The sequence below is a fragment of the Cygnus atratus genome, chromosome 5, assembly GCF_013377495.2.
Source record: "Cygnus atratus isolate AKBS03 ecotype Queensland, Australia chromosome 5, CAtr_DNAZoo_HiC_assembly, whole genome shotgun sequence".
Classification (NCBI taxonomy): Eukaryota; Metazoa; Chordata; class Aves; order Anseriformes; family Anatidae; genus Cygnus; species Cygnus atratus.
Window position 1 is genome coordinate 49,054,409 of NC_066366.1, and position 21,931 is coordinate 49,076,339.

The window sequence follows — 21,931 nt, forward strand, 5'->3', positions numbered from 1 at the left end:
GAAGTGAATATGATCTGCGTTACTTTTTTTTTTTTTTAACTTTTCTTGCTTAACACATAATTGTAACATTGGATTTTCCTTTGTTACCTTCCCTACAGACAACACGTAGTTCGGTAAAGCTGCATAACGTCACCGTGGATGGCAGAGATTATTTTATGATGCGAGCATAGGCAAGAGCCAAGAGTTATTCCTTCCCATGCTTGAGAGAGGTGGTTATGGTACTTCAGGACATATGGTGACAAACTGACAATGGCATGCTTTTATATTTACCTACAGGGATGACTTAATACCCACTTCAGAGCAGTGGGCATTGTGGCTTTGTGTGTTCATTTGTATAACTGGAAGGGGCATGCCATATCTAGCGGCACTTTTACTTCGACTAATACTAATCTTCTTTTTCTCATAGCCTGATTAAACTTTGCGAGCACCTTGGAGCACAACTCTCCAACGCTCACAGCCTGCTGCTAGCAGTACGATGGATTTGTTTGAGGAACCTAGCATTGCTGACCCTTTACAATAGCATTTCATTTGCCTGACCTTGCTGATAAGAGGACCAGCGCCGGTGGCCATCTCCAAGGAGCGGTGCTCTCTCCTATGCCAAAAAGGACCCGACGGACTTAAAATTCCGCACACGGCGACCTTGTTTCCCCGTCACAGGCAAAAAGGTGGCCTCTTGTCACTTGTGAGGAAGCAATAAGTAAAAGTAAGTAAAAGCACATGCTCAGCAGCGGCACAATTAATTATACATTTTTTAATTTCAGGTTCCCCCAAAGCATGTCTCTGGATGTAATGTTGGACGACTTTCCTTCATGTTCAGCTGCCTCCTCGCTCTGCTGTTTCTATGGTAACACCTCTGAAACATTGCTCCTTTCCGAGGAGGTGAAATGCAGAGTGGCTGGAATATCCGAGTGCTTAAATATTTAAATGAAAACAACAAAAAAAAGATGGTGGGGTGAGTCAGGCGTGACAGGTAGGTGACACCCACCATCGCTGCTATTAAATCAGACTGGGGTTAGCGCTCTCCGTGCTGTACTCCCACTACAAGCCGAAAAGAGCAGCCAGTGCAGAAGGGCTGGGCTCAGCCTGGGCTGTCCTGGTGCTGAGCAGCAGCTGAGCACATTTACACCCAAGGCCAGCTGAAATAGCCTGCTGCCAGCCTTTGCAAGGAGCTAGGAGCAGCAAGGAAGTGAATTTGCAGGAGTGCCGTATTTGGATGTATTTGCCAGGGATAAGTATTTCTTGTTAAAATCAGGAATAATTACTACTTGTCTCAGTATTTGAGTGTGACGTCTGTTAACATGGAAATATTGCAAAAAGTAGTCCTGCCAATGCTTGAAAATACACCAAAGTTTGCTCTGACCGTGACTTTTCATTAACTGTAACAAACGTCGGTTATCTGGCTTGGAGGAGGCTGTGCTGCAGACCTTGCAGCTTTGTAAGCTCAAAGGGGACTCTTGTGGAGGACGTTCCTCCCGAAGTGCTGCAGCTACATCTGTCTCCCTACTGCTGCACTGACCCTTTTCAAATTCGCAGTGTAAGACTTAGTCTTCAAAGTGGATGTAGTGTTGCTCGTGTCCCCGTTTCAGCTTGTTTCACTCGCGCTTCCGATCCACTTTGATTGAGGTTCCTTTGTCTGCCGCCCCAGAGGGCCGTGCCTAACCCATTTGCTCAGAGCCTTCTCCCCTCTCTTGTTGTACCACAGCTCTCCCTTCCTTCCCCTAAATGCCTCCTTAGACAAACACCTTTCACATCACCGTTCTGAACCAGGGCTCTGAACCAGCCTTCTCTGTTCTCCCCTCTCCTGTCTGATTGTAATGGGGAGCAAATTAACCCTCCTTTCTTGTCCCTTCCACAGAAGACAACATGAAACAGCTATGAAATAAATGACCTGAATTCCTCATACAAAACACTCCACTGAACACTGTTCCTGCTCACTTGATTCCTCTGATTGCCATTCCCTCCAGACTATCGTTTTACATGATTTTATACACTGAATTTGTCTTCCCAGGGCAAGGTTGTTTTCTTCCTACTTGTCTATGAAGGAACATGATTTCTACTAGCTTTATAGAAATAAATGGTAAGAATATTCTCCCCCTTCTGATTGACAGCTACATTTCCTCTTAGCTTTAACATAATAGATTTTCAATAGAATAAATTTTCCTTTTTGAAAATCTGTGGTCAGATGTGGGGGAAAATTCCCAGCACTCTCTGAGCTCTGCTCACTAACAGTTAAAAAAAGATGCTAGCCAAAGTAGGAGGTGTAAATTTTCTTAATGTTATTCACCATCATTTTATTTTAAAAGCTTTGATAGGCAGTCAAACAGCAATCTCAGTATCAAGATGGAAATTAAGTTTCAGAGACAGCCCACTCAACATTAGGGAGAGTTGCTATTGCCTCAGCAAAAGGGAGTGAACAGGCTGACCCGTCAGGGTTCCTCCAAGCATATGTTCCCCAAGCCTCCAAATAAAGGCAGTTCTCACCTTTTCAATATTGTGGTTTCAAGGACGTCAGTTGCCAGGACATACATTCAGCACTTGCTTTTATACAGTTAGAAGTCTGCATTTTCTTATTTATTTATTTTTTACTGAGGATGCATGCCTACTTTTCTTTCCTTAATATTTTGATGTACCAATCTAATGAGGGAAAGGGGCTGCCCTGTTGAATCTCTCTCAGCTCCCCCAACAGGACTGGCACCGCACCTCTTCAGCCTCCAGGCTTTCAAGCACTGACATCAACCGAGGCTTTTTTGTGTGAGAATTCTCCGCAGCTTCCTCCTGTGTATTCGTAAGATCAGAGCAGTCTGTGGTTTGGGCTAAAAACACATAGCTGATTTATTTTTATTTTTTTCTCACTGCAATGAATCAATTTTTGCTTAGTTAATGACCCTTCTCGTTCTGAGGGACTAGCAAAGGGGTTGGAAACAGATCCCAGTGGGTATGAAAGCTGCCGAAAAACACGGTGTGGGAAGGTGTCTCCTCAGTATTTGTTTTGAATTTCACTATATTTTGCAGGCATAGAAAAAAATTCCAGAAAGAAAACAAGGGGAATGTTTTATGGAACTGAATTTCATTTGTTTTATATGGGAGAGGAAGCCAATTATGGAGAGCAAATGAAGGTGTTGTACAGTGATGGAAGAGAGTGCTGCAGCCAGCCTGCAGAGTTTGACCAGCCAGAATCACTCACGTTCAGCATGATGCCACCTAACTAGATTCCTCACAGTTACCGTCAGGCACGGTCAAATTTCCTCAAGCCTCTGGGAATAAGGTTTAGAGTCAATAATAGGCTCTAACCCATGTGTAGATTTAAGGGGAGACTTGAAGATGAGGAAGTGCTGTTTACAGAGAGTGGAGCAAATGAAAAGATTTACACGGTGCCTAGAAGGTCAAGAGGTGAGGCCCAAGGTCATGTGGAGCAAACAGAGAAAGACTCAGGGAAGCAGAGAAATAAGCAGAAGAGAAAGTGACTCTGAGGGCAAAGATGAACAGAAAATCACTGGCAAAATGTAAAGCCAGTAAAATCAGTTGAAGCTTGGATTTAGTGGAGGTAAGCAAGCCTGGGAAACTGAGAAAGACAGAAATGGTGTGTGTGCAGGGGAGGATATGCTGTGTAACAGAGTCCCTGTAATGTAACCCCCAGTTTGATATGGCTTTATGCATGCGCATGAGTTCTCCAAATCTGGCAAGCGTTTAAGCAGATGCCCATATCCCTGAGAAATCCAGTGGGCGTTAAATGTAGATGCTGTGATGAATTTGGAAGGCTCAGGTGATATGGATTTAGGGAGACAAATACTGAGATTTTTTTTCTAACAAACCCTGCTTTTAAGCCAGATATTGATCAAAACCTTATGGGCAGAAGAACAACAGATTGAATCCTACCAATATGCAAATGTCTCTCATTCTCCTGCATGTAAATGCTAGGTTCTGCCTTCTCCTGAGGTGTGGTGTGGCTGGCAGCTGACATCCTCACCCTGCTCATGTGCCCAGCCTCTGTTGCTACATCTTGTTGAGTCTCTGCCTTCTGAGAAGTTCAGTGTTGGATCTGAGGAGGCAGGTAGAGAAACAAAAGCTTTTCTACTTGTGAGACATTTTGGTGGGTTTAGAGGTATGAATAGAGCCAACGCACGTAAATTAAATGTGTTAACAGCATATGTGGGACATCAAGAGTCAAGTGATCTTATTTTGTTGTAGCTTAAAGTAGATCACATTAAGAGCCTAGATCTGGCTGGTATATTTTACTCTTCTTGTATAGCAAGATCATATGTAGCTACAGGTCTCCTTCCCGGGCTTGTGTGAGGTTGTCTGTGGCATGTAGGGTACGAGGAACTCTTGCTTGTCTCACCCTGCATGCTGTGGGAGAATCCCTTTACTGCCACTGAAACTCCAAAGCAAGGCCTGGGTAAGAATATGGCAGCTAGCTGAGTGCTGAACATGGGGTGTAACCGCTGATGCTCATCATAAATAGCAAGCAGCATTACCTGAGATTATAAAAAAAAATCAGCCGTAGGAAGATTGCAAGTTATAAAAGGACAAGGGAGGATTTGGGTGAGTTAGAGGAAGATGTGGTTCCGTATTACAGTGTGAGACTGACTTCTTCTTTGTAGCGTTAAAATTCCAGTTCGAGGTTAAGTGATTTATAAGTGGAAACAAAACAACAGCCCAAGTAAAACTACAGAAATAACTCTGTATTAAGAAAAACTTCTGCTTCTGAAGCCTGCAAAAGTACAGTATGATAACACAGTGGCAACTGCACACTGGAATGGGAAAATGGATGGGAGAGAAAAATCTGAGAATGAGTAGAGAGGTGTTGAGGATGTTAGCACAGGGGTGAGTCCTTTAATGGGTACTACAGTTGAAGTTTCTCTCTAAATCCAGAAATGGCCCCAGTTCAGGGTTTACCCGTTGCAGAGACTGGCAGAATCCTCAGTGCTGATCCCAAGATTGGATCTGCTTTGTAACCTTTAGGTACGGTTCAGCAAAGCACCTTTCACCAGCGCTTAAGGAACTAACTGGATATTCCTGCGTGATGTGTGGTGGCCGGAGATAAAGCTCAACATTTAAATATGGATGTGCTAATGTTCACTTTTGTTTTGACAAGTCATATTAGTGCGTGCTCCTTTTCTGAGGACCAGGTCCTAAACAAACACAGGATTGCTCCCTTTTTGACGGGAGGCTGATTACAGACAGCACTGAGCTAAGGTGCTCTCAGTGTGTCCCTTGTATGAAACACCTCGACCAAACAGCAAAAGCAGGACCAGTCTTCTCTCTCACCAACTCCTTTTCCTCTCAGCTTAGTTTTTATGGCTTTCAGGAGATTTTCTGCCTGTTTTTGAGGGAATTATGTTGGCTTTTCTTTGATTCTCTCTCTTGACCTTGGGAATACTGGGATGATACTGGGATTTTGGCTGTATCAGTTGGAAAGCTGGCCTTGCCCAGGCTCCTATGAGTGGCACCCAGCCAGCCCTAAATGATCACCTTGCAGTCCCCCGGGCTTCTCAGCTGATGCAGTCTCAGCTTTTCTGTGCTGCTACAGTCTTCACGGCAAACTAATAGCATCTCAGTTTCCAGCTACCCTGCTGTGCTGCTGCTGCTTTTCCTATTCCTTTTAGGGGGTGCCATAGAGAATTCATCCAAGCGTTATACTTCTCTTTTGACTCTCAGCAGCATCAATATTTTCTCCTTAGATGAGCTGATTTCATGGATCTCCTGTGAGACACTTCCCTAATTCAAAGCCTTTTGGCTGTTACTCAGTTCATGATACTAATTGTGCTTGAGATCAAAAACAAGCAAATTTGGCAGTGACAGCTGAAGCTAACATTAGTCGGTGCTTTTAGTGAGATATTTTAGTGTGGGACATACATGAAAGTTAAATTATCACAATGGTAAGCGCAATGACAAGAAAGACAGTTCCTTGTGTCTGGCTTTAAGCAGATAAATGCTATTTAATATTTTCGACCTCTGCACTTTGTTTTGATTATATTTCCCAAATACCTCTAATTTCCAACATGTAATTCTTTCAGGATTATTCCTAGATCTGGTCTGGAAAACATTTTGTTCTGATTATAATGGAGACAGTGAGCATCGGGAATATCACCAAACCACTCACTGTAAAGGCATTACTCAGAAAACCATGGGGGGTGTCTCATTTGTTTTTTCTTTTTTAAATACCATTAATGGAAAGATCCCACTGAATTTATAGACAGTTGTTCTTGTGGCAGTAAGAGATAATGATAATTTCAGATTGAAAAGTGAATAGAAGTGAATGTAATGACACCTTATCCACAAAACATTTTCTTTTTTGCCTCACCACTCATTTGTATGTAACATGGACATCTCAAATCAGGATAAAGCATTGGGATATCATTCCAGTAATGACCTCCATGCGCTCCAACAGACCCTCCAGGTAAGTCCTGCCAGCTGATGGGGGAGAGGTAACTGGATCTGAATTCTGTAGCACACTTCTTCTCTATCAGACAACCTATGCGAAGAGTTACCTGATACATTCCAGAGCAAACACCAAAATAAAAGTAATTGGGAAATTCTGTTCTTAAAGTTTAGCATTCAAGAGCAATTTTGAGGCTCCCCTGTGATCACCACACTGATTAAAAATGCTAATCAGAAGCCTGTATGATTAGGAGATTAGTACAGTCTGAACTTTGATCTGCCTCATTTGTGTACAGAGAGAGAAGACACACACACACTCTCTCTCTCTCTCTCTCTCTCGCTTTGAGAACTGCTTTCATAGGTAGCAGGATTCCCAAAAGTCTCTTCTCCATCTCTCTCTCTCTGTTTCTTGCTTTCAGTTTCTCACAGGGATAGCCCCAGGGTTCCTGTAGTCACTAACTGTTACCTCCAAAACAGACAACTTTTTAACAGCCAGAAAAGAAAAATCAACCTATGTCCAAAAAGGCAATATTACACTTGCATTCCTGTAACTGACCATGTGCTTTGCTTTGATCCATGTGATTTTCATAGGACCTGACAGAATTAATGAAAATCCCTCACATGCGGAACTTAGGACCTCTAACAATACTTCAACTCCACGCTCTTTGGGTAAACAACCTATAGACAGAAATATGGAATATCTGGGAGCCACAGCCGCACCTCCAGACCCAAATTTACCTCAGTTCCAGACAAACTTATCATTGCATGTCTTAATGCCAGTAACCCTTCAGATCAGGAATGCTGTGGCTTTGATATGGAGCAAAAGAAAATGTTCTCAGTGTAAAGAAGAAGTAAGAGAATAAGCTTGGTGAACATAAAAATCACAGGCAACCTCAGTCAGCTGTGGGGAGAGATGCAACAACCAGGACAGCCCCTCCAAAGCCCATGGCCCTGATCTGCCTTATCAGTGAAGCAGATAACGAGCTTGTGACATGTGGATACCGAAAAAAAAAAAGGTCCTCAGCAATTCCTTCCAGTGTCACCACCTTTATATTGCTAGATATAATCCTTGTGCAGAAGACTACATGCTTGTCAGCACCTCGACTCTTAACCACCAAGTAAGTGGATGGCAGCCTGATGTGCACATTGCCATTTCAGGTAGAAGGGGAGGCTTTAGTACTAAAAAGAGGTGATAAAAAGCCACACAAAGAATTACTTCTCAGGCATTATGGCATGCAGTGGCATCTAACCATACAGTGGTATCTCTACTGACGTGGCTAACCAAAATCTTCAGTGGAGCCTAAAGGTTTTTGATGAAAAAAGTCTATTACAAATAATGGTCCTGCGCTAAAATCTTCGGTTGCAGACAAGGTAACCTAAGTGAGAATAGCCTATTAAGTGTTAAAAGGGCCCTTATTCAGATCCCCATGGCTCTGCTGCCTAATTAGACTGTAGGTTCCTCTGGTCAGGGGTGGCTTTCATCATTCCGAGTTCAACTGTGAGATTTCCTATGTGGGCATGGAGAGAAATAACAGGACGCAAGCTGACTTGTAATCTTCTCTACTACCTTCCTTGTAGCAGCGTGCTGTTACTTCTGCTCTCTCAGCAGCTGTAAAGGGAATGAAAGACAAGGAGACCGCGGCGTCTTCGTGCCACTCTTCTAACACGCACTTGTCTTCCTGCTTCAAGGTAAATCACAAAGTCAAAGGCCCATCAGAGCCTCGGTGCCCTTTCAGCCTGGACAGTTAAGGCTCCGATTTCTGTAGCTGTGTGTACGCAGGCAAGCAATGAGACTAAGACAACTGCTGCTCTTTGATTGCCCAGCTTGAGCAATTCCTTTGCGTTGAGACAACCGGGCAGCCTTCTGCAGGAGTCTGGAGCAACTTCACATCAGGTCTGTACCACAGCACCCTCAGCGCTCTGCGACTGCTTCTTTGTGGAAGAAGTAACTCATAAAGAGAAACAAACACACACATTAGCAGGGTGAAGGGGAAGCGCAGAGGATTAGTGATATCCTGTGTGTCAAGGTTTGCTGTTGTAGGGTATTTTCGTTATTTTTGATTAGAACATCTAACTGTTAGAAATAATGCCAGACACGAAACGAAGCACTGAGAGAGATCCAGGAAGAAGATTGCCAGAGATCCAGGGAAAGCTCGTGAAATGCCATTCGTTGTAAAGTAATACAATACAATAAAGTAATCCGTTGTAAAGGCTGCATGGGGAAGCCTGGGTGGGTTACCGATGGTGTGCCCAGGTTGGACACCCACAGCATTTCTGGGTGCCCTGAGGGGACGCAGAACCTGCGCTGCTCCCAGAAATCCTCTGAGACGTTCTCGTTGGGTAACGGGGACCGCTGATTTAATGAAAATACCAAATTTTAGCAAAAAAAAGAAAAAAAACACCCTGGTTCAGGACATCATGGGACCGACCTCTGTTCCACACAGGGGTCGTTTTGCCGGCCGCCCAAGTCAGTCAGGCACAGCGGGGGCGCAGGCACTGCCGCCCGCGGCCCCCCAGAGCCCCGCTCCGGCGCAGGGGGCAGGATTAATTAATTTGGCCGCTTAATTTCACACCCCCCCGGGGACGCGCGTTGCCATGGGCTCCCGGGCAGCACCCGGAAAGTTGCCGGGGAGAGGCGGGGAGGAGAGGGGCGGGCGGGAGCTGAGGGGCCGGGTGCGCGCCGGGGCTCGCTGCCCGCTCCTCTACACTCAGCCGCCGAGCGCCGAGGGCAGGAGGGGAGAAACTTCCGAGCCGTCCGGGCGGGCAGGGGCCGCCTGGATGCCGCCTCCCCCCGGCGCAGGCAGCGGGGCGGCCGCCGCTCCGCTCCCCCCTCCCCCGGCGGCCGCGGGGCGCGGGGCTCGGCCCGGCCCCTGAGGGCGCCGCCTCCCGCCTCAGCCGCCGCCGCCCGCCCTTCGCCACCTGCCGCTCCCTGCCTCGCCGAGGCGCCGGGCAGCGGCTTCTCCCCGCGCCGCCGCCCGCCATGGAGCCGCCCGCGGGCAGCCGGCAGCCCTGAGCCCCGCTCTGCCCGCCGGCCCCGCGCCGCCCGCCCCTCGCCCGCATGGAGCCGCCGCTCGCCCCGCCGAAGACGGCGCTGCCTGTGCTGAGGAAAGTTCGCAGGAGGCGGGAGATGCTGCTGCAGCAGCTGGGCTTCATCTGCGCCATCCTCTTCTTCGCCTGGTGCATGTCCAGCCTGCTCTCCAGGCTGGGTGAGTGGCCCGGCAGCGGGGACCGGAGGCTCCGGGCAGGGCAGGGGGCGGCGGGGTCGGGAGTTTGTGGCTGGGGGTGCCCGGGCTGCCTCAGGAGGGAGCCTGGGGCTGACACGGGGGTCTTGGGGCGGCTGGAGGCTCTGCACGGAGCCCGGTCCTTCCCGGTCGCTTCTGGTCCCGTCAGCCGCGGCCACCTCGCCCCGCTGACCCGTGGTCCCGAGCCTCCAGCAGGCGCGGCTGCCGCCGCTCCATCGCCTCTCTCCAACCTGCCCCAAATTACAGCGTGGATTTGTCAGGAAATTCGGTGTTTTGGGCAAGGAGCGGTGCCGACCTCGTGTTTTAGAGTCTGTTGCACCCGCTGTTCGAGTGCCATGTCGGTGAAGTGATGCGTTTGTCATCTGCATCGCTCCCGCTCGTGGGGTTTTGTTTTTGTTTTTCCACCTGCTGGCACAGTTTGGGCTGTAAACGTGCGACTTTGGGCCCATTTCCTGCAGCTTGCTTTGCATCCCCCAGCTGTGAAGCCTGAGGTTACTGGGACACCTCTTGGGCCCCTAGGTAGGACTGCCAACCTTCTGTGAGGGTTTAAGGACAAAATCAAACTAAGGCAAGAGCCCATCTCTGTGGTTCTTGTAACAATTAGGATGGGCCATCTGCTTAAATTACAGTTGAAGGTAAATTGTGAGCTTTAGGAGAAAAAATCCAGTGGAACTTTTCATATTTTGTAATGCTCTTGTCCTTAAATTATTACCTGTGATGTTTGAGATGTATCTGGGATGGCAACGAGCCATCCATACAAGAATTTAATGCCTTACACTATATTAGCATATAGCTTATCTTAAAACTTTCAGCATTTTTTAATTGTGGTTTCAGAATATACTCTTGCTTTATTTAGAACTGTTTGTCATGCCTGTGATTTTTTTTTTCCTTGCAGTAGCGATATATTTTTGTAAATGTACTGGTTTGTGAAGGCAGCGAGTTGGGCTATGGTTATGTTTAGATGGTTTGAGGTTTTTGTTCCAGATAAAGGTTTTCCAGACATTTTTTGGGCTTGTGTGAAAAATGTCATGACTAATGAAAGTTTTTAATCTCTGTGGTTATCAGCTAAATCCCTGATAACCTAATTTTTGATGGTATGCTGCATCAGGTAGGCTTTTTTCTTTTCAGCCGGCTAATTTACAGTATATTGTATCCATAAACACTGACCATCTGTTCTTCGTGTTCCTTATAACTGTGGCAGCAGCCTGTTTTAGCAAATACTCTAGGCAAACTAACTTTTCCAAGCTAGATTTTTTTGTAACAGTCACTGTAGCAAACCACAAGCATTCCATGCTGACTGAGCATAAGTTGTAAGATCGGGCATGGAAGATTTTTTGTTATTAGAATATGTTCATTTGAAATAGCTCAGGTTGAAATGGAAGTGATTTAATTAAAGAAATTTGTTCTTCCTATGGTTATTATAATTGTATGCCCTGCATTATCACAAGTGCTCCTCATGCACTGTATTCAGTTCTATCGAGTCTGCTTCTGGAATATGAGTTTAGGCAAAAGCTCCCCTGACTTCCGAAGATGTTTCTCTTTCTTAAGACCTGTGAGGCTTCACAATGTTGTTATTTTTCATTTTCCTCAACAAATTATGCAGGGATTGATGTTATCATGTACACCCAACGCTGAAAAGACCGGCCCATTAATTCAGATAAAGCCAAAATACAACTGCAACTTGTGAATATGCATTTTTATATTTTAGAAATCAGTGATGTAATATATGCAAGTGCAGATGACTAAGATTATTGCTCATGTCAGCATAGCTGGTCTGGTTTCATCTGTAGGATCTGTAAATGTTGAGTTTCAAGGGTACAGGTTTCAGCATTTGCTTGCTGCAGAATGATTTTTGGGTCGTGGGTCATAGCCAGGTACTCTGATAGCCAGAACGTGCTGATGGCTCTGATACCGCACCTTCGTAGGTCCTTTTACCCTCTGTAGCTAGGAGCACCTGGCATACATGTGTTGGCATGTGCCACAGTGGCACCTTCATTTTGCCACATTCACCTTCTGATGGTCTGTCCATGGTCCTGGCTAGTGGGGGCATACAGTCCAGTTAAGCTGATAAAGGAAAAAACTGGTGACAGCAGACGTAACCTCTTTCTATTTAATATAGGCCAAGAATCAACTGTTGCAGACAGACATGTATTGTCAGAGACATGGAGGAATAGAAGATTGATGGCATCACCTAATGGGACACATGAAGGAAAGAACTGTACAGAGCCAGGTAAGATGGGAAAACTTTATGATGTCTTATAAGCTCTTGAGATGTATTGTGCAAGGCGGTCACGATGAAGCTGCAGTAAACATAAAAGTGGTAAACTTTAAAAAAAAAAATAATAAAAGCATAAATATTCTATGCAGAGAGATTTTTTTTGTGTGAAATATAATGTGATGACTTTATCTATCAAAGGTAAAAGTCAATATTCAGATGTATGTATGTTTTGGGGTTGTTCTGAGACTTGTGTTGACAATTTGATTTCTGAAGTTTTGTTTCTTTTGGTTATTATTCCTATCTAGCTAATGCTGTGCATATTGCACTGGTAATGAGAGAAGCACTCTTCTTGAAACTATAGGTAGCTAAACATACAGTGTTTGAGATACCACCTGAGCACAGTAATTTGTACTCATTACTGCTGTGAATTTAATCAGGTTTTGCTAGTTTAGTGATAAACTCTGTATTCAGAGTAGGAGTTCGTATTTTGTGGAGGGAAATGAGGTAAGTAATATGGAAACCCTGAAACCTGTTTTACTTCAAGTTATCTGTCCTGGCCAGGGGATAATAATTGATTGAGAGCGGGGATAGATGACGCATTCTAATATCAATGTTAGTCCACAACACTTTCATCTTCCCATCTGTCTTTCCAGTGTATATTTCCTTTCTCTCTCTCTCCTTGCTTCTCTTTGGTTTACGGTGTGTGGGAGATGAGACATTTTGCCAATGGCACTAGCCAAATTAATTTAAAGTTCAGATTTTTTTTTCTTTTGCAATATGACTCTTTGATCAACTACGGGATGACAGCAGAGTCTGTACCTTCTTGCAAATAGTGACAGCATGAGTTCTGGGATTCTGTCAGTCCCAGGCACTGAGAAGTTTGGAGCAGCGTTCCCTTCTCTCAATTACATGTTTGTTATAATACTGAGGCAGCTATCATATAGAGTCAGGGTTACTGCTGTGCTTATGCATTTTCTGAGAGGAATGGAAGAACATTGCTGAAAGTATGTGCATCCAAAAGCATTAGCTCTATTGTCTTGATGTCGGGGCTTCTCTCTGCTTCTGTTAAGAACTTGGTGAGTTAGTTTACTGATGTTTGCATCTGTAACCTTATGATACTGTTGGTTTATCTGTCAAAGTTGTTCACAGATGAGAAAGAAGAAACATTGAGACCCTTTGTAAAGATGCAATTATTCTTGATGAATAGCCAGAGAATGCTATTTTTTCCTATTCCTATTGCAGTTTCATCTGCATATGTGGGTGTATCAATGTGATCATGCATGGACACATACTTGGCTGCACACTCAAAGCCAAGCCAACAAAGACCACAAAATTTTAGAAGATGGATCAGAGAGATGCCCCTCAAACTTCTTGATGGGGATTTCCACTTGGGATAAATGAGAACTTATTTACAGTGATATGGTGAAACTGCTAAGAGAAAACATATGTTTATTTATAAATTGCAGTAGTGTGAGCAGTGCTGACTTCTCCAGATGTTTGGAACAAATCATAGGATCATAGAATGGCTTGAGTTGAAGGAACCTTAAAGATCATCTAGTTCCATCCCCCCTGCCGTGGGCATGCCCCATCCTATGGTTCAGCTCCCTCCAGTCCTTAAAAACTCTAAGGTCAGTTTAAGAATAACTGGATTAAATAAATACAGCTGGGTCACTTGACTTGCTATATGAAATTCAGGTAGTTGAGGTGCACTTTTCTCTTCAACCACAAGAGCTGGACACATGGAAGCTGGGAGGCCCAAACATGCATCAGACTTCTGAGGTTTTTAGAAAACTATCATGAGACTTGTGTTAAATTTATGGTTTCTATTCATAGTGTTGGAATGTCTTTCTTTTTAATAGGTGTTTCTTCAGTTAGAACACAGATTTACAGATCAGACGTGTCACAGGATTGCAATTGTGGCATTTTTAGTCACTTCCTGTTATTCTGTAGCTATGTACAGCTTATCTCTCTGGATCTTCTGCAGCTGAAGGGGGGATTTAGATGCTGCAAGAGTGCCTAGATGTAAGATAGCTACAAATAAGGGGAACATCTGAAAACTAATGAAACTGATGCTTGTTGGACAAGAATGGGTTTGTAAGAACCCACAATTGTTATTGCTCAGTAGTAACTTCTGCAGATTTTTTTTTCTTTTTGGTTCCTGTCTGGTAGCCGGAGATAGAGATTTGCAGTGTGATGAGAAGAAGGTACAGTGACCTAAAACCTATCAAAAAGGAACAAGTAGAATAGCTCATCTCCATGATAATGCGGCTTGCGTAACCCTGTGACTACATCTGGGGAAAGCAGTCACAGGCTAAGTGACTTGGCTAAGAGACCAAGTGAAGTGAAAGGCTAAGAGACTTGATTGAGATCACATGGAAAATTGGTGGAAAAATGTGGGTTTTCAGTTGGAACAAGCAAACTTTCACTCATCCCAGAAAACCACCCTTCTAAATTTAATGAAAATCTCAGGAATGTGTTGTCAAACATTTTGAATGTCTGGTTGTTGATTTTATTTTTCATCTTAAAAACAGACAGTTATTAGGCATATATGTGTTGTATGAATATGGTGCTCTGTATGGGCTCCCTTATAGGAAGTACTTATTCTTACCTATGCCATTTTTGTACCTCCTTTAAGCACTAGGGGCTCTACAGATGCATGGGTGTGTGTGTGGTACATAGCAGTTTCCTTGTGTTAGGTGGATGTTTCTCTATATGTGTTTAGGATACAAGAACTTCATACCTCGGGGAATGCAAGTTCTTGCTGAGAGCCTGTTAATCCTTTGTGTCATTGCAGTGCTGTTGCTGTGCTCCCTTTTTATTAGCTTCCCACACAAGTCTGCAGCTTTACTTCTCTTTTCCCAAAGGCTTTCAACAAAGTTAATTTATTTACCACTTCATCCCCTTTTCTTGCTTACATGCAAATAAAAAAAAATCCCCAGTTGTCAGAAGTTGCAGCTATAGAAGTTTATAAGACCATGAAAGCCTTGCAGTTCATGACAGTGGTAAGAAATGCTCATACTTGGTTGAATACGTCTTGGGGGAAAAAAACTCCATAAGCCTCTGGTAGTAATGTTAGAAGCCTTTGGAAACTGCTGTCTGCTAGAAGCTCAGATGGCCTACGCTGTATGAGATTGTCTCATTTACAGGAGTAGATGATTTTGTATTGTGTTCTTCTGGAAACGTTATTAATACTTCTGAGGCTATTGTATCAGAATAAAAAAGCCCCTTTGAAGTCTTTGCAATGTTGCTCTACATAAGAACCCCAATGCTCTGATGAAGGAAAGGAAAAAATATATGTGTGGATGTGTTTATGTGTGTGTTTGTATGTAAAGAGGGAAGAAGGACGGGGAGAAGGTAGCAATTTATTTGTTAGTAATATAGAACTAGAGGGGAAAGGTTTGTCTGACATTTGGAGGCTAGAGGGACTGATATTCATGAATATCTTAAAGGATGCTACGTGCTTTTTCAGATGGTAACTGTTCTGCAGTCCTAGGCAGCTATAGGTCCTACTGATCCCATAAGGGCAACGACAGAACTGTAGGTCGGCGCAGGAAGGAGATGGAGCACTCGTGAGCACCAAGCCAACCCCAGTTCTCATCCGGACTAACAGCGAAGTTAGTGTGCTGTATAGCAATTTTCCATTAAAGATTCTGGCTTGAAACTCCCTGTTGGAAGCTCCTCTGCCATGAAAAGGTACAGCTGGTGGTGGCCAGTGCCATGACAGCGGGCATGAAGTGGAAGGCAAAAGGCTCTGACCCTGACCCTTCAGCTGACCCTGACTTAAAGCAAAGTGATCAGAAAGGGAGAGTCGACGTCGTTAGTGTCTTCACAGATTTCATTAGTTTTCAACCAATTTTCTTGCCTTACCCAAACTCCCGGTTCCATCTGCCATCAGCTCGCTAGCTTGCGGTGCCATCTGCCCAGCGAGTCAGATTTATAGCTCCCCTGCTCCTGTGGCTCGCCTCTTGTTTCAAGATGTTCCCACGATCTCCGTGTCTTCCAGAACTCTGAGTAACGTTTCGAGAGCGGCCGTGAGCAGGGGTGACCGGGTGCTGTGGTGTTTGTAGCCGCGTGGCTGTGCTGGATCATGCTAGGCTAGTAACAATTGGTCTGGGCTCCTTTCCATTGTGAATGTTTTCAAGTCATCTCTGTATACATCACAGAGAATGCTTTAATGACTTGCTGTGAATTAGAAATTTCTGTTGCAGTCTTCTGACACTAGTCAGTGGGCTGCCTTGAAACTGGAAGAGTCTGGGGGCTTTCCTGTCCAGAGGTTTGTCAGCCACGGACAGTTCATGAGCTGCATTGATTTTAAGCAACTGGGGATTTGGTTCCAGTGTGCTCCTCCTATTGTTATCGGTGGGTAATGATGAATTGTGGGTTGGGGGGAAAGGCAGAGGTTAGCATTTCTTTCTGAGTCATGCTGCCTTTTTACTTTAGAATTAAAAGGCACATTGTAGTAATGCTTTCTGTTCCTGCAGTGAGAGAAAAAGAATCAGTCCTCTACAGCGAAATAAAGTGTGTTTCCCAGCAGCATGTGTGTAACTTGAGTTCAGAGTCAGGATCAAAAGTCATTAAGTCTGTGTATATTTTACACTGCTAGTTATTCAAACCTCGGGGACTCATGTAGAATGTGATGCATTGTAGAGAAACTCCAGAAGTCTCTACGTACCGTAGAGAATACAAGAGCCTGTTACTCTTTCTGCAAAAATCAATGATGGTGTTCTCACTGACTAGAGGAGACAAGACTGACTCTTCCAAGTAATTTTCCAAAATGACAGAAAAAGCTACTTCGTGTACAGTCAAGACACTATAGGAAGCATTGTTTTCCCTCTTTTTTTTTTTAATAAAAAGTAGTGCTTAGTTAGATGCATCATTCTCAGTATGTGGGATTTATGTCCTTTTTTTCTTAATCTGTATAGACTCCTTAGCGTGTAAGATCATAAACTCTGTGTATTAAATGCTGTTCTAAACATACTTTCATTGCTGGTGGAATATGTCATTTTGTGCTAAGTATTTTTTTAAACAATGTGATAATATATATTTCTTTTAAACAATTTGCTCGTGATCTTCACTAGACCAAAATTCCATTTTGTAACAGGGATAAGTGTCTTAGACCCTCATTTTTAAGTGGTATTTCTAATAATTTCACTGTAACCCCTTGTTTCATGAGCAGTACAAATTGGTAAGCTCAGCATGACCTGAAGGTTCTTTCACTGTGCATTCACACAGTGCCTAGCACAGCAAGACTACATCTGACTGAGGTAATACAGACAATAACAGTGTTATTTGCAAATATTCCTCCCCAGCCTTTCATAATCAGTCAGACTTTTTCTCTGCCCTGATGCATAGAAAATGTGCAGCTGTTGTGGTATGATAGATTCACTGATAGTCTATACGTTTTGACTTAAAATATTTCTTTATTCACATGTTTTATGTGAATAAAGAAAGAACAGGAAATTTATCAGCCTTAAATATTCTAGTCTTGTGTTGGTCTAAAAGAAAATGAAAATGAGGAAAGTTTTTAAAAAAAAATCTTATTTGCTCATATGAATATGGTATTCAGATATATAGGTGCAATGTCCAGCAAATGCATACGTACACGTGCACAGATGCATGTATTTATGTAGTGGAAGACTTACTAACCAGCTGGCATATCACTTATTTCTGTAGCCAATTGTCATATGCTTGTAAGGTTTCTTTGCTTTGTTTTTGTTTTGATTAAAAAAAAAAGTTGCTAGACTCACTCTTGTCCCTGTAGATGCTGAGCAGTAAACTTTATTGATTGTGATCTCATTTGGATGGTTTCTGTTTGCAGGGGGAGATAGATGTGTGATGATTTGAAACCACTTTAAGTGGACGAGTTGAGGGCAAATGACAAACGTGTAATGGCAAGTTTTCCATGTGTGGCTCCCAAGGTCTCCTGTTCAGAATTCACACCTACATTTAGGTTGAACTTCTCACACTCTTTGCCCGGCTTATCGATGTGAGTATTTGAAGGGCCGGCAGGTGGATGTCATTGAAGTTAATTAGGATTTTAATTTTTTTTTTTGTGAACCAGGTTAGGAAATATGCTTTGTTTGAAGCTGAAATTTCAAAAATAACCAACCTTCTCTCTGAGCTGTTCATTTTATAGCAGTGTATTAATACTGACATCCAAACTGGTTGAAAGAAATGAGACAAACATCTCTCTGTGCTTGGCTTAACCTGCCAGCGGCATCCCCTGGAGAGCTGAGAACAGAAAACGAACTCCAGGGTAATTTATCCATTTCCCCAGGTCTAGGCGCCAAATTTGCAGGAAGTAGTTTACCACACAGCAAATAAGTGTCTGACTAAAATGCCAGTTAGAGATGTAGTAAACAAGAGCAAATGAAGCAAAATGAAATACAAATTAATTTATTACTGTATATTCTTAAACCTAATTAAGATGTTACCTGCTATAATCTTTATTTCACGTGATTCATTTTTATTTACAGTTGGTTTTGCTCCAGTTAAAAGCACACTTTGGATTATAATTTTTACAAGGTGTGTCTTTTCTCTGAAACAAAGAAGTAGGCTTGAAGTGAAGATGATGTTTGAGCAGAAGGTTGGATTAATCTGACCTCTGTTTTCCTATGATCTGGTATAGACCATACAAAGAATACAAGGAGTTACATTTCACTTGGAACATATTTGAAATCCTGACTTGGAGATTTCAAAGTCGAAGTTAACAAGACTGGTACAGCCAGGTCTCCGTGGTCTCGCTGAATATCTCGCCCTTAATGTGGGACTATGCATGTGTATTTGGGTCTGTTTCTCACTCGTATGACCATGCAGACAGACCTTTCTATGTGGAAGTCTGCTCCGTTTTCCACCCACAGAAAATCTTGCTGTTGGTATAAAAGGCATGTTTAAATTTACCCATCCTCATCTATGGCAGTTTCCTTTTCACTCCTTACTTTTCACCTTACTGTCTGTGATGTCTTGCCATGTACTGCAGCTGAGACAGAAGAAGCTGCTCTCTTACTTCGTGTCATGCACAGTTATCACCACACCTTGCTCTAGTCTTGGAGGAGACGGGTTGGAAAGGCATTGCAAATCAGTCTGTGTGAGCATTAATCCATACCCTGGGGGTTGGCGTAGGATAGCATCTTTATGAGACACTGCATTGTTTGATGTTAAAACACTGGCTTCATTACTTGCTAGCGTAATTTAATTGACTGTAAAGAAAGAAAAGAGAATGTTTTTCATTAGAAGTTGTAAGTGGGCACCAGCCATGCTTAGATGGCAGTGGTTTGTAGCCAATTTTAGGCTAGCTGACATGTCTCATTGCAAGAACTTGCTTGAATTGCTTGTAGTTTTGGCAGACTTAAAGCATTTGAAGCTGTTATGGTGAGTGTTTGCTTCACATGGATTGCTATTTTAATAGGAAATGTAAAAGAGAAATGTGAGTGCTTTTGTGTGGCCAGCTTGATAAATTTTAAACAGCCTGTAAGCTGTATAAAAAGCAACCAAACAAGCAACCCCATTTTCTTCCCCTCAAAGAGCCACTTGTTATGTCACTGATGCATACATAATTGTAGACTAAAACTCAAAATTACCAGCTTTGAAGTTCTTCTGAGTCACTTTTGCGGCTATCTGAAGTTTCTGAAGCATCTACCTTTGGTGAGTCTGCGTTTAGTCCCGTGAGTTGTAGAACACCGCGGAGAGCAAAGATGCTGTCTCTGTGCTTTCAGCGTCTCACGGTCCGTAGCTTGGACCACACAACGTGGAGGATTCAGGTGAAACTGGACAAGAACAGAACTGGGCTGCAGGGAAGTGGATTGTGGAAAGGAGCTGCAGGTAGAAAATAGTCACCAGAAGTTTCAAGAGGGATAGACAAACTTGGGATTTAGAGTTGAGTGGTAGGAAAATTAAGGTTATCCAGAGTTGGGGACTGGAGTTGGAGGATAGGTGAAAGGGATGCAAAATCAAGAGTGGAAGGAGGCTGAATTTGGATAATGAACCATGGGAGAATCCTGGCAACAGCAGGGCAAGGAGGCTGGCCCTGTGGACCAGTAAGTAGAGAAAGTGATAAAAGGGGTAAGAGAAGTGAAAGTGCAGTGAGAAGTTTGGTTTGGGCTGGGCAAGGAGTCCAGAATGAAAAGCAACAGGAGGCTCTAAAAAGAGCTTGAGTTACAGAAGGGCTACACTTTAGCCTTGTGTTTGGCACATAAAACTGGAAACGTTCACAGTTTATATTCTTTTTTTTTTTTTTTTTTTTTGCATGGGTTGGGCATGCATTTTCAGAGCCTGTACTGGTGGGAGCACCTAGGTACAAAGCGATGTAGAAAGCTCCACCCAAACCAGACCTTCCTGAGCCTCAGTTCTGTCTCTGAACCTCAGCGTTTGTTTCAAGGGCCAAAACGACTGATTTAAAAATATACTTAGGCATGGTGTGCAATTTCACTACAGTAAATTTTAAACTTTGTTCTGCTAATATTTTTGACAAGAACCCTCATTAATTGAATTATTTTATCAGAAGTTACATAATTTTTGTGTACATTTCTGTCACCGTATCCATTACTAGATGTGGTTACCCACCTTAGCAGGCTGAAAATATTCCATGAACCTGCTGACAATTAAACTGGCATCACTCCTGTTCTATAGCAAGGCAAACCCCTCAGGCAATAAAGAGTGATGGTTTCCTTTATTCTTTAAAGTTGACAGACATTGAAGACATTATAGTAGAAAACATATTAGCCTTAGAAAGTGTGAGTCAAATTCATTCCTGCTGGGACTCTGCTGATAAGGTGAAGTACAGCAGAGCAGACACTTCAGGTAGGATGCAGGCTATGTGTCTATCTGCTTGCTCAATTGTTTCCTTTTTTACAACATTAAGTTAATGGTTTCATGTTAATGACAGGTGCTGGATTAACGATTTTAAGAGTGACTCTCTCTACCCGTGCAGGGGAACGGTGACCAATGTGCCTCCATCCTTCCTGCCAACACAAAAGATTTAGACTTTGCCTGTTCAGTTTCCACCCATGCTTGCTTTTTGGGCTATTCTCAGAGATTGCTGACACCTGATGACTTTTTGTTTTCCTTGCATATGATGCAGTCACTTGTTCAGTGGGTTGAGGGTAACGTGACTGGATCTATTGTGTGGAGGGATTTCAACCTTTCAATAGCGAGATGTAAAGATTCACAGATGGTGGGAAATTTCTCAACTTTGGGAATGATGAAGTTAAAATGGATGAAACTGTGTTTAGAAGCTCAAAGAGGCTGAAATGGGAAAAAATAGATTTTTTTTTCCTTTATTGTGAATCAGTATGTGCTTTGAATTTTGAGTTCCTAGCCCAAAATACAGACTCCCAAAGAGAGGGAGGCATTGTTCATTAAGGCATCTGGGAGCATATCTGTGCTGCTGTACACTGCCTTAACTCCACAGTGTCATTGCAGCCATGGCAGCTACAGCAGAAGAGGTTCTGCCCTGCAGATTTGTTGCTGGACGGTGAGATACTGCTTCTGGATTAATTCTCTGAACGTAATTATTCTCTGGTGAGAACCATTTCTGTTCAAACACTTTCCGTGCCTTCATAAGGGTTGCATTCCTAGCCTGCTTGTGTTGCATTTCTTTAAATCTTTTGTCAGGATCTTTGGCTTCTGCCGTAGCCTGAAATTGTAAGGCTTTTTCTCACCTTAGGCTTTTCACAGGCCTTCCCCTTCCCTGTTGCTGCTAGCCTTTCTCTGCTTCCTTTACCTGCACTCAAACACTGAGATGAATTCCCAGTGTCCATTTGCCTTTTCTTACTGTCTTTGTGCTGCCCCTCGCAGATCAGTATGTGAAAGAAACTATCTGGAAGGCTGTAATTCTTTCCTTTTTTGAATCTCTGCTCATGAGCCGTGAGTATCACGGTGCTCTCAGGAGATCAGCCCGCCAGGTTTGGCTACACTGGGAACAAGTCAGAGCTGGCATAGTCATTAGTCCTGTTTCAGTCAGGAGCAGAGGATCTGCCGGTTTAGGGTGGAGGAAGAAGAGGAGGGTCCCTCTAGGGCTGTAGTGTTGTCTGTCCTTGTCGAGATGCAGTGGTGGTCCCAAAGAGCCCGCATGGAAATGGATGAGGAAAAG

The 21,931-nt window shown here is 43.5% G+C and overlaps 1 protein-coding gene across 1 annotated transcript in view; it reads left to right on the plus strand.

The window, feature by feature from the left end:
• Positions 1–9,454: 9,454 nt before the first annotated feature.
• Positions 9,455–21,931, plus strand: part of SLC24A4 (solute carrier family 24 member 4) — a 93,384-nt gene continuing 80,907 nt past the window's right edge. The window contains exons 1-2 of the mRNA XM_035539784.1: positions 9,455–9,587; positions 11,743–11,853. Of these exons, the coding sequence (XP_035395677.1) occupies positions 9,509–9,587; positions 11,743–11,853 (190 nt within the window). The 5' untranslated portion in view covers positions 9,455–9,508. The remainder of the gene's footprint in view (positions 9,588–11,742; positions 11,854–21,931) is intronic.